The sequence below is a fragment of the Dama dama genome, chromosome 9 (assembly GCF_033118175.1).
Source record: "Dama dama isolate Ldn47 chromosome 9, ASM3311817v1, whole genome shotgun sequence".
NCBI lineage: Eukaryota > Metazoa > Chordata > Mammalia > Artiodactyla > Cervidae > Dama > Dama dama.
Window position 1 is genome coordinate 63962613 of NC_083689.1, and position 12866 is coordinate 63975478.

The following is a 12866-nucleotide window of genomic DNA, read 5'->3' on the forward strand; positions in this document are numbered from 1 at the left end:
AGCGGCTCTCTTTTAGAAAACGCTCCTTTATCTGATGCTTAAATCTCTCTACAACTCCTACCCACCCACTGGCCAAGTTCTACCACCTTAGGACAACATGCAACAAGACAGAACTTAACTTATTTGAAGTCCCTTATACATCTTCTCTTTGGACCACTTAAGGTCAGCAGTGCTCCCCCTGAGGCCATGTTTTGTGAAAGGTTTCCCAGATCTTACATTAAGAGACTGAGAATTGCCTTGATAGTATTCTCCTGGGCAAAAGGGAGCCATGAACCATCACCCAGGTCAATGGAGTTAACTGGAAGAAAAAACAACTGTCAAGACCTCAATTTAAGTGGCTTCCCTGGTGGCTCAGACAGTAGAGAATGTGCCTGCCATGTGGGAGACCTGGGTTCGATCCCTGAGTCGGGAAGCTGCCCTGGAGAAGGGAATGGCAACCCACTCCAGTATCTTGCCTGGAGAATCCCAATGACAGAGGAGACTGGCAGGTGGCGCCACAAGAATCGGACACGACAGTGACTAACACTTTCACTTTCTCCAGAGACTTGCCCTTCTACAAAGAGCCCAGAGACACTCCCACCTGTGACCACATTAGCTCTGAAGTCTGAGGGTTTCTGGATTAATATGAAAGTCGTGTTCAGTTCCCTCACCTCCAGGCTGTGGTTGGGGCTGAGAGCAGAGCCCTTAGGGGATTAAGCTTACTTAACCTCCTGGCACTAACTCCAGTATTTGCCCTGAGGGTTACCCCGGCTTTCTTTCCTATAGCTCTCAGCTCCCTAAACCATTTTATCTTGGTGTCATTTTTTTCCCATTTCGTCAATGCTCCTGGGAATTTCCTTCACTTTCTTAGAACCCAAGAATGCATGTTTGTTTCAATGTATCTAGAATCTATTAGAAAAAGTCCTTCAACTGACTAAACTACAGAAGGTGAAGGCAACTCTTTCAATGATTCATCAAACAAGTCTTTAAAGAGATGCTACTTTTGCAGACTGGGAGCTGGGCTGGGACACTGTACAAGACACTCTCTGCCCTCTCAGAGCTAGCAGATTAGCAGGGAAAGATGTTATTAGGATAGAGGGAGACTAGTGGTACCACGAGGGGAGTGTTGGGGGAACTGAGTGGAGAAGCACCTTGAGGGACATCCCAGAAGATAACTTTGAAAGAGTGATGAAAAACTGATTCCAACAGGTGAGTGGTAGGTAGTGAGGCCAAGGTGGGGAGAGGAGATACTGAAGGAGTCAGACTGAAGGCACGGAGAATTGGCAAAGTGAAAGGAACTAGGTTTGCTTTGGGCAGAGAGGGTGAAGGATATGGCAGAGTTAGACAAAATACTGGAGATTCATGGAGACTGGATTCTAGACTGAAGGTAAGAGTGAGGCATGGATAAAATAGCAGGGGTATGTGTGACAGGATCCAATTAATTTTAGATCACACAGCTGTAGTGTGGTCTAGGCATAGGCATGGGCCAGAGGGAAGATAGGGCTTCCCTGGTGGCTCAGTGGTAAGGAATCCGTCTGCCAATGCAGGAGATGCGGGTTTGATCCCTGGGTCGAGAAGAGCCCCTGGAGAAAGAAATGGCAGCCCACTCCAGTATTCCTGCCTGGGAAATCCCATGGACAGAGGAGCCTGGCAGGCCCTGGTCTATAGAGTCGCAAAGAGTTGGTCATGACTTCACTTCAGCTCAGTTGCTCAGTCGTGTCCAACTCTTTGCGACTCCATGAACCGCAGCACGCCAGGCCTCCCTGTCCCTCACCAACTCCCAGAGTTTACCCAAACTCATGTCCATTGAGTCGGTGATGCCATCCAACCATTTCATCCTCTGTCATCCCCTTCTCCTCCTGCCCTCAATCTTGCCCAGCATCAGGGTCTTTTCAAATGAGTCAGTTCTTTGCATCAGGTGGCCAAAGTATTGGAGTTTCAACCTCAACATCAGTCCTTCCAATGAACACCCAGGACTGATCTCCTTTAGGATGGACTGGTTGGATCTCCTTGCAGTTCAAGGGGCTCTCAAGAGTCTTCTCCAACACCACAGTTCAAAAGCATCAATTCTTCGGTGCTCAGCTTTCTTTATAGTCCAACTCTCACATCCATACATGACTACTGGAAAAACCATAGCCTTGACTAGACGGACCTTTGTTGACAAAGTAATGTCTCTGCTTGACTTATGACTAAACAAAGAACAGAGGGAAGACAGGAAGACCTGTTAGGAGAAGATTGTTGTACGAGCTCAGGTAAGAGAAAGGAATGAGAAGTAGGGACCATCTCTATGGCCCTAAGGCTGCACTTACAGCCAGTGGCTGGGCTTCCATGGTCTGCAGTCTCAGGAGGGCAACAGGCCAAGTCCCGCCTTGCCTACCTCAGTGGCCAAGAGGCCACTTACATTCCAACCTGGACTGCACCAACTAGCTCTTTGAAACTTGCAGACAAAACCCAGAAATGAACTGCTTTCAAAAATCCCTGGTTACCAGGAAACAGCAGGACAATCTGCAAAGTCCCATCACAGGAAATAAAAAGAACACTTCAGTGAGCGCCAGCATCTTCCCACCAGGATTCCAGCCAGCTGTCATTCATGATACTTGGCAGAACTGAACAGGCATTAAGAATAGGAGCAGTTTCCTCAGTGCCAGATTATACGCTTTAATCTTTCTTGTGATGCACTATGAGGCTGCCATTATCACAGGAATTTTCACTAAATGGCTGAGAGGTTAAGTAATTTGCCCAAGTGAAGTCGCTCAGTCGTGTCTGACTCTTTGTGACCTCATGGACTATAGCCTACCAGGCTTCTCCGTCCATGGGATTTTCCAGGCAAGAATACTGAAGTGGGTTGCCATTTCCTTCTCCAGGAGATCTTCCTGACCCATGGATTGAACCTGGGTCTCCCACATTGTAGGCAGACGCTTTACCATCTGAGCCACCAGGGAAGTGCCCCAAGGCTGAGTCCAAATCTGGGGAACTGCGATTTCCACCCTGGGACACCTGCCTCTTGCAGGTCTGTGTACCATGTCCTGCCTTCGAAACCAGAATGACAGTAGAAAAGCACCCTCATTTCCCCCACCCCTGCAATGTTTATTTGGGAATGCTTTTAGATTTACCAAAAAGTTGCAAGATATGACATTTCTGTATATCACTCATTTGGTTTCCTCGAACGTTAGTATCTTACATTTTAAACAATTCACTTGTCAAAACTAGGGAGCACAGGTACATTACTACTAATTGGACTCCAGATTCAGATTTTTTTTGTCTGCACTGGCCTTCACTGTGGTGTGCAGGCTCTTCACTGCAAGGTGTTTGGCCTTCCTGTTGCAAAGCAGGGGCTCTAGAGCACATGGGGTTTGTTGCTCTGCAGCATGCAGGGTCTTAGTTCTCTGAAGCAGGATCAAACCTGCCTCCCCTGCATCAGAAGGCTGATTCTTAACTACTGGACCACAAGGGAAGTCCCCAGGTTAATATTGTATGTTTTTACACTAATGCCCTTTCAGGTTCAGGATCCAATGCCTTGTTATTCCATCTCCTTCAGCTCCTCTGGTCTTGAGCCCTTGTTTAACTTTTGAATTTAAATGTTGACACGTTGTAGAATGCCCTCTAACTAGATTATGGGTTTTCAGAAATTGAAAATTCAGTTGAAGTATTCATCATCTTGTCAAGTCTGAGTACTAAATACATGATTTATCCAAGTGTTTAGCAATCAGCCAGTTCAACCTTAATAATTCATCTCTCCAAAGTTAACATCTTCCATGTTCTACTCTTTGGAAAGTGAGTCACTAAGTCTAGCCCACAGGTAAGTTCACTTACTGGAAGGGGGAGCAACTATTTTTAGTTTTTGTTAAGATTTATGCCTTCATCTTAAAATCATCTGTTATCAGCATGGACTCATTTTATGCTTTGTGTTGTAAATACTCATTTTAAAGATGATGAAACAGACTAATTTATGGCTAATCCATCACACATGGCAAGTTGGTAGGAGCCATGGCAAGACTCACCTCTCCAGGGCTCTTCCAGGTGGGATGGGAGTTGTGAATAGATGTATAGCTGGGAAATGGATGCTAAACAGCAATAAAAAGGAATGAAGTACTGAAACACGTCTGCTGGGATGAACCCTGAAAGCATTATGTCATTGTCTTCCCTTGGAGTAGAAGTCAAAATCACAGGGCCCTGGGCTAATCCTCTCCAGAACACTCAGTACCATCTGGTGCCACTGGGTCCTTGGAGTTGGATGCAGGCTTCCGGAAAGCACAAACTTTTTTATCACTGATGAAAATAGGGCTTGATGTGTATTTGTGGGTGACAGAATCTTTATGTACTTTATGTACTGATGTGGAACAACCTCCTAGATCTGCCAAGTGAGAAAAAGTAAGATACAAGACAGTGCACTCCCTTTTTTGCACAGAAGGTGTGGGGGGTGAGTACCCACCCACACGTGTTTATATATGGCTGTCTGGAAGGCCCTTCTGCTCAGGCTACACTGAGCTCAACAGTTTCTACTCCACTCCCGCTCTTTAAGAATTGGTCCATTTTTGGAATCAACATCTCTACTTTCAAAACAAGGTCTCCAAGGCCTTGGTCTCTTTAGATGACTGAGACAACTAATGCCACAACCAGCAGTGTCGAGAAGACCCAACCATAGCACCAGAATCTGACCTCTCCTTTGGCTCCTCCTCTCAGGAAACCAGTTCACAGAACACAGGCTCACCCTGTCCCAGGGCAGGGACTGGATCAACACCTCGAGTTCCTCTTTGACAGGTTATAGACATTCTCTGAAGCAATGTACCTATTAAATGGCTGCTGGCTTATCAATGCACCCGTAACCTCAAGACAGCCCCATACCCTGGTTAAATACAGACAGAAGGAATCAAGTACCCCTGAGCAGTGGCCCCTACATAAAGGAGAGACGACTGGAGTCAAAAACAGCTTACATCAAAGCAATTTATTAACAGAAAGCAATAATTTGAGAAGTCTTGTTCACAGACGGCGACCACGGCGACCCCCCTTCCTGCGGGTGCTGTCGGAGGGAATGGGGGTGACATCCTCTGTGGGGAGGAAGAGAAAACATCACTGTCTGGAGCTGGATGGGAAGGTGCGCAGGCCGCCCGAGGCCAATGGTCAAACAGGTCAGCAGTGGATCCTATTGCTTCCCAAGTCAGTCCTCAGTATGTAGCTGATGGGTGTGGAGCTGCCTCCTCAAAACTTCTCATGTAGTTTGAATTCAACATCCGTGAAGGGGAAACTGAGGCTCAGAGTAGGCAACTTGAATAGGATGTCAGAGGCAGGTGACAAGTCCAGGTTTCTGATACCTAGCCCACTGACTCTAGTGGAAAAATCCTCTCAAACTGAAGAATAGCTCTTTTTTAATAGGTAAATGACAACTGCAAATGTTTTGAAAAAAATCTCAAGAGAGAGATGGACCATCAGGTCAAGGGAAGAGTACACGCTGCCACAGAAGCAGCAGGGAAGGGCTAACATCTCCTTCCTAAGAGCTACAAATGGTCAGATCACAGACACGAGGGTATAAACGCTATGCAAGTACAGAGAACCGCTGTGACTCTTAACCATGGGAGCCACTGCCCCCTCCATATATTTTTGTCACAATGACTGGCCCGCTCTAATGTGCAGTAGTCAGCCCTCCAAAATATTGAATACAAGTCTCTTGAAAATACTAGAAAGGACAATTCATCTCCCATTAGTTCCACCAGCCACCGTCAGGCACAGAAATGCAGAAACGAGACGGTGCTGTTCCAGTGCGGGACATTCAGGTCAAGGTGACTTGAGTGTTCAGGTAGAGAGTTTATGTCACTCGGTACCTCTTGCACACCCCGTTAACAAGTCTAACTGCCAAAAGTTAGCAGACCAGGACCTGTATCCACTATACAGACCGCATGTTTTCTGGGGTCACACTTGAAAGAAAACCAAGCATCAGCCAAAGAGGGGTACTCACCAATCCGCCCAATCTTCATCCCTGAGCGGGCAAGGGCTCTGAGCGCTGACTGGGCTCCTGGTCCAGGAGTCTTGGTCCTAAAAAACAAATATGGAAATTAAGAAAAGCCTTTGGCCAAGTCATTATCTGTTGCATACCTCCCCCGCACCATGGGCCATAGTTTGTATTCTGCTCTGCCTGCAGCCTGTTTAAGTGCCCTCTTTTAAACATCAACATGAAGTACCCCCTTTCATCACATGCTGTGATTCTAAGTCTTTTTGGTGATCTGTCCTTTCCCACCCTCCCAAGAACAATGGATCACTTAACAACTTCCTATCTGGTCTCTGCCCAACACAGCAGCCATCTTTAACAAACAAACCACCCTCAACCTTAAATCATTACTATTAAAAAGTTTTCATGCCCAGAGATGTGCCAAGCTCATTTCTACTCCAAGACCTTTTCCTTCCAGTTGTCCCTGGCTGTAACACTCTCCTCTGTCCTTCCTTCACTGGACCAATTCCTAATATCACAACATTAGATCTTCATTTAAACTTTATTATCAGCCCAGCCCTGACACATTTCTGCTTCCCAGTATTTGCTGCAAAAACGAACCATACGCTCCCCTGCTCTAAATTGTTTAAAGCCTGACCCTGCCAGCCTGAGAGCCACAGAGGATGGAGACAATATCTGCTTTCCCCCATCACTCTCTTCTAGTACTTAGAATATAGCACTTCACATGCTATGTATGCTCAATTAACACAGTTCGTTGGGGCAGGGGTGCATGCAGAAACCAATTACAGGCACACCTCATTTAACTGTGCTTCACAAATCATGCCTTTTTAAAAAAGTCCCTTCACTGTCAGATGGTTACTTTTTTTTAAAAAAGCAATAAAGTATTTTTAAGTTAAGGTATGCTGCATTTTTTAAAAAAAGACAGGATGCTACTGCACACACAATAGACATAGTGTAAACCTAACTTTTATACACACTGAGAAAACACTGTTGCTCATTTTTACTGAGATACTGTTTTTACTGCAGTGGTCTGGAACCAAACCCACAGCATCTCTGAGGTATGCCCATATTAATTACATAGGTACCCATGATGCCTTGCCCAAGCTCAGTGACTTCACTATCCTCCCAGCCTTACCTATTTCCTCCTGTGGCCCGGAGTTTGATGTGGAGGGCAGTGATGCCCAGCTCCTTGCATCTCTGGGCTACATCCTGGGCAGCCAACATGGCAGCATATGGAGAGGACTCATCTCGGTCAGCCTTCACCTTCATCCCACCAGTTACACGGCAGATGGTTTCCCTGGGAACAAAAGCACAGGATCCTTTCTTTCTTACCCATCAAGGATTCAGAGTGCATATCACATCCTAAAAATAAAGGGCACTTCTGCCCACGAAGGGCAGAGGATGAAGGTCAATCTGAACAAGCATCCTGATCCCACAAGACTTCCCTAGGCTCTGCAGTGATGGTGTTCACAGATCCCAGATTAACAATGCATCAACACTTTACTCTTACCTTTAATTTTATTAATCCAGTAGTAGGAGTAATTCCTCCTCATTTTACATAAGAGGCCCCCAGGCTGTAAAGGCAAAAAAATGTACCTCCTTCTCTTGGAACTCCAGCACCTAGATTACAGTATCTGTGTACTAACCAACCAAGCACATATCCTTATCCGAACATCTTTAATAACAATTATTTCCAGAGATCCTCTTAAAGTGCTACTCAGCTCCCCGGTCATTTCTAACCCCAGCCCTTGCTAACTGGGTCCTGTGCCTCTCCACGCGGGTAACTCACTTGCCAGAAAGATCGGTGACGTGCACAAAAGTGTCGTTGAAGGATGCAAAGATGTGGCACACACCAAATACATTTTCTCCTTCAGCCACCTGAGGGCCAAGGCTGATGACCTGTTCTTCCTTCTTTTCCTTCCCCTTGCGAGGTGCCATTTCTTAACGAGAAGAAAAAAAATTCCAACGTTAACGACAAAAACCCCAAATGTTTACAACTCTGGGAATATTTCCTCCCTGAGAAAGGTGAGCAGGAGGACACTGAAGAGCTCCGGCTCTCCCGCTCCGGGCGGCCAGGAGCAGAATTCAGGGTTCCCAGGTGACTCCCAACCCACCCTGGCAAAACTAGAGTGCACCTCATCTCTGGCTTCAGGGGAAACAGGCACGTGATATGTGTTCAGCGAACACCGATGTGCAATCCCTACGCTCAATGTCTGGCTGAGAGACCTGCACAGAAACTGCAATGTGCCCGACTTAGCAGTCACTCGGATTTTGGAAGCACCTAACGAAAGGCCGTTTCTTCTGCATTCCCTTCTTAAATCCTCACTACATCCCCAAGGGATTCATGAGACGATTACTCCTACTTTCCAGATTCGAAAACTTAAGAGATTAGAGGCCCGGCCTGAGGCTGCCCGGGAAAAAAACCGGTTAAGGTGGGCGCTCACACAGACCAACTTATTACCCGATCCTTCCCAACGACGGTGTGTTGCTGGTTAAGGTAGTTGTGGTCGTGGCGCCGGATCTACGCCTTCGAGACTAGATCCGAACTCACCCACACTTAACAGGCTTTTTCCTAAACCAAGACCGCCGCCTCCCGAGACAGGGCGCGAAACAGAGTCTGGGTCAGCCCGCCGTGCTCCTCGCGCCCGGCACTAGGTTTGTTTTCCGCAGAAAGACCTCAGCCCCAAGCCCTCGGCCCCGATGAGCTCCCGTGCCGCAGGATGCAAGCCGATTTTCCTCGCCCAGAGATCCTACCTGCGCGTCTTCGCCAGACTCCGCCACCGGAAAGAGAGGGTGGAAGAGGGCGGGGCGACGGGTCACGCTCTTGTCCCGGAAGTGCACGTCTGAGGTCACGGGGCGAGGACAGCTCCCGGAAGACGCCGATTTTAGCATTTCCCAGGAGATTCAAACGCCCTCGAGAACACGGCTTACTGAAGGTAGTGCCTAAGGAGGTAAGGGCCTGGGTATCTTGACGAGCGGTCTGCTTCTAAGACTACAGGGAGCAGCCAAACCCGGTGGGTGTGGAAGGCCTGTGTTCTAAGATGGCGGTGACCGCGGCTAGAGGAACTTCCACCACCCTGACCCCGGAGCCTGCTTAGCCTGAGGGCGGCAGCTCCCCTGGTGGTGCGGAGGCAAATGACAACAACAGTTGTCTCGTCACTGATTCTGCAATCCCTTCGACTGTACTCCTCCAGGTTTCTCTGTCCATGGAATCCTCCAGGCAGGAATGCTGGAGTTGGGTTGCCTGACATTCCCTTCTCCAGGGGATCTTCCTGATCCAGGTATCGATCCCCTGTCTCCTGCATTGCAGGCAGATTCTTTACCATCTGAGCCACCAGGGAAGCTCTTCCAACTACTGAGTACTTGGCAAAATAAGAATAAAGTATTCAATATTTGTCATTGTATACCAGCGTATATTCATATGCCTTGCTTCATTTAATCCTCACCGCATTAACAGATAGATACTATTAAGTAGATACTGTTTGACTTGTCTTTTAAAGAAAGATTTTTAAGAAACATTTTACTGGAGTATAGATTTTTGGCTTTTTGGGGATATAGTTTACTTACAGCATTGTGTTAGTTCCAGGTGTCCAGCAAAGGCATTCAGTTATATGTATATTCATTCTTTTCCAAAGTCTTTTCCTCACATAGGTTATCAGAATACTTAGTAGAGTTCCCTTTGCTATTCAGTAGGTCCTTGTTGTTTGTTTATTTATCTTATATATAGTAGTACCTTCGTGCTCTGTCAGTTCAGTCGTGTCCAACTCTTTTGCAACCCCACTGTCCGAAGCTCACCAGGCTTCTCTGTCCATGGGATCTTCCCCTCAAGAATGCTTGAATGGGTTGCCATGTCCTCCTTCTATATATAGTGTGTGTACCTTCATCCACTGCCTCCCCCCATCCGGCCCCCCCATCACAACATTTTCCCTTTGGTAACCATAAGTTTGTTTTTCTAAAAAATAATTTTATTTATTTATTACTTAATTTTTGGCCGCACTGGGTCTTTGTTGTTTTGTGAGGGCTTTCTCTAGTTTCTGAAAGTGGGGGCCACAGTTCCTTGCAGAGTGTGGGCTTCTCACTGCAGTGACTGCTCTTCTTGAGGAGCACAGGGCTCCAGAGTTGTGGTGCACTGGCTTGGTGGCCCCAAGGAATGTGGAGTCTTCCTGGATCAGGGATAGAACCCGCATCCCCTGCTTTGGCAGGTGGATTCCTATCCACTGCGCCACCAGGAAGTCCCTATAAGTTTGTTTTTGATATCAATAAGTCTGTTTCTGTTTTGTAAATAAGTTCATTTGTATCAGTTTTTTTAAAAAATTAGGGACTTCCCCCGGTGGTTCAGTGGTTAAGAATCTGCTTTTCAATGCAGGGGATTCAAGTTCCATCCCTTGTGCGGGAACTGAGATCCCACATGTGGCCCGTGACCCAACGAAGAGCCCACATGCTACTACTAAGACCTGACACAGCCAAATAAATAAATGTTTTTAAATAAAAGGAGTCATAGCACCTTAAAAAATTAGATTCCACATATGAATAATATCATGTGATATTTGTCTTTGATTTACTTCAGTTCAGTTGCTCAGTCATGTCCGATTCTTTGCGACCCCATAAACCACAGCACGCCAGGCCTCCCTGTCCATCACCAACTCCCAGAGTCCACCCAAATCCATGTCCATCAAGTCAGTGATGCCATCCAACCATCTCATCCTCTGTCATCCCCTTCTCCTCCTGCCCTCAATCTTGCCCAGCATCAGGGTCTTTTCAAATGAGTCAGCTCTTCTCATCAGGTGGCCAAAGTATTGGAGTTTCAGCTTCAACATCAGTCCTTCGAATCAACACTCAGGACTGATCTCCTTTAGGATGGACTGGTTGGATCTCCTTGCAGTTCAAGGGACTCTCAAGAGTCTTCTCCAACACCACAGTTCAAAAGCATCAATTCTTCAGTGCTCAGCTTTCTTTATAGTCCAAATCTCACATCTATACATGACTACTGGAAAAACCATAGCCTTGACTAGACGGACCTTTGTTGACAAAGTAATGTCTCTGCTTTTTAATATGCTGCCTAGGTTGGTCATAACTTTCCTTTTAAGGAGTAAGCATCTTTTAATTTCATGGCTGCAGTCACCATCTGCAGTGATTTTGGAGGCCAGAAAAATAAAGTCAGCCATTGTTTCCACTGTTTCCCCATCTATTTGCCATGAAGTGATAGGACTGGATGCCATGATCTTAGTTTTCTGAATGTTGAGCTTTAAGCCAACTTTTTCACTCTCCTCTTTCACTTTCATCAAGAGGCTCTTTAGTTCTTCTTCACTTTCTGCCATAAGGGTGGTGTCATCTGCATATCTGAGGTTATTGATATTTCTCCCAGCAATCTTGATTCCAGCTTGTGCTTCCTCCAGCCTAGCATTTGATCTACTCTGCATGTAAGTTAAATAAACAGGGTGACAATATACAGCCTTGACGTACTCCTTTGCCTATTTGGAAGCAGTCTGTTGTTCCATATCCATTTCTAGCTGTTGCTTCCTGACCTGCATACAGGTTTCTCAAGAGGCAGGTCAGGTGGTCTAGTATTCCCATCTCTTGAATAATTTAACACAATTTTTTTTGACCCACATAGTCAAAGGCTTTGGCATAGTCAAGAAAGCAGAAATAGATGTTTTTCTGGAACTCTCTTGCTTTTTCAGTGATCCAGCGGATGTTGGCAATTTGATCTCTGGTTCCTCTGCCTTTTCTAAAACCAGCTTGAACATCTGAAAATTCGCAGTTCACGTAGTATGATGATTTTCAGGTCACCCACGCAATCCATGCAGATGGCATTATTTCAGTCTTTTTCATGGTTGAGTAATACTCCACTGTGTGTATTTACCACTTTTTTAAAGATTATAATTTTAAAATAATTTTTATTTATGTATTTTTGGCTGTGCTGGGTCTTTGTGGCTGTGCAGGCTTTTCTCTGGTTGTGTTGAGCGGGGGCTGCTCTCTAGCTTCCGTGCTCGGGTTTCTCCTTGTGGTGGCTTCTCTTGCTGGGGAGCATAGGCTCTAGGGTGCATGAGCTTCAGTAGATGCGGCTCCTGGGCTCTGGAGAACAGGCGAAATAGCTGTGGCACGTGGGCTCTTCCCGAATCAGGGATCGAACCAGTGTCTCCTGCATTGGCAGGCGGATTCTTTACCACTGAGCCACGAGGGAAGCCCTACCATTTCTTTATTCATTCCCCTGTCAATAGATATTTAAGAGGCTTCCATGTCTTGGCTATTGTAAATAGTGCTGCAGTCAACATTGAGCTGCGTGCATCCTTTTGAATTCTAGCTGTCTCCAGATATATGCATAGGAGTGGAACTGCTGGGTCATATGATAGCTCTGGTTTTAGTGTTTTAAGGAACCTCCATACTGTTGTCCATAGTGGCTATACCAATTTACATTACCACCAGCAGTGTAGGACAGTTCCCTTTTCTCCACACCCTCTCCAGCATTTATTGTTTGTAGACTTTTTGATGATGGCCATTCTGACCAGTGTGAAGTGATACATCATTATAATTTTGATTTGCATTTCTCTGGTAATTAGTGATGTTGAACATCTTTTTATGTGCTTTTTGGCCATCTATACGTCTTCTTTGGGGAAATGTCAGTTTAGAGCTTCTGCCCGTTTTTTTGATTGGGTTGTGTGTTTTTTGTCATGATTCCTTGTTGGTTACTTCATTTGCAAGTGTTTTCTCCCATTGTGTCAGCTGTCTTTTCGTTTTGTGAATGGTTTCCTTTGCTGTGCAGAAGACTTTGAATTTAAGGAGGTGCCATTTTTAAATTTTTGTTTTCATTATTCTAGGAGACAGATCCAAAAAGTATTGCTGTGACTTATGCCAGTGTTCTGCCTATATTTTCCTCTAAGAGCTTATAGTGTCCTGCCTTAAATTTAAAGAAAGCGATTTTCACTGAAATTACACATTTGTG

The 12866-nt window shown here is 45.9% G+C and overlaps 2 protein-coding genes across 2 annotated transcripts in view; one reads left to right on the forward strand and one right to left on the reverse strand.

The window, feature by feature from the left end:
- Positions 1-4909: 4909 nt before the first annotated feature.
- On the reverse strand, positions 4910-8830 carry RPS14 (ribosomal protein S14). Its single transcript, XM_061151742.1, has 5 exons — positions 8678-8830; positions 7713-7863; positions 7059-7220; positions 5933-6009; positions 4910-5027 (listed from the first exon to the last, which is right to left on the reverse strand). The coding sequence occupies exons 2-5, from the start codon at positions 7859-7861 to the stop codon at positions 4960-4962; spliced, it is 456 nt and encodes a 151-aa protein (XP_061007725.1). The 5' UTR covers positions 7862-7863; positions 8678-8830; the 3' UTR covers positions 4910-4959.
- The window catches only part of NDST1 (N-deacetylase and N-sulfotransferase 1), a 121034-nt gene continuing 116910 nt past the window's right edge, over positions 8743-12866 (forward strand). Inside the window, exon 1 of the mRNA XM_061151741.1 lies at positions 8743-8874. The gene's annotated coding sequence lies outside the window, so the exon portion shown is untranslated. The remainder of the gene's footprint in view (positions 8875-12866) is intronic.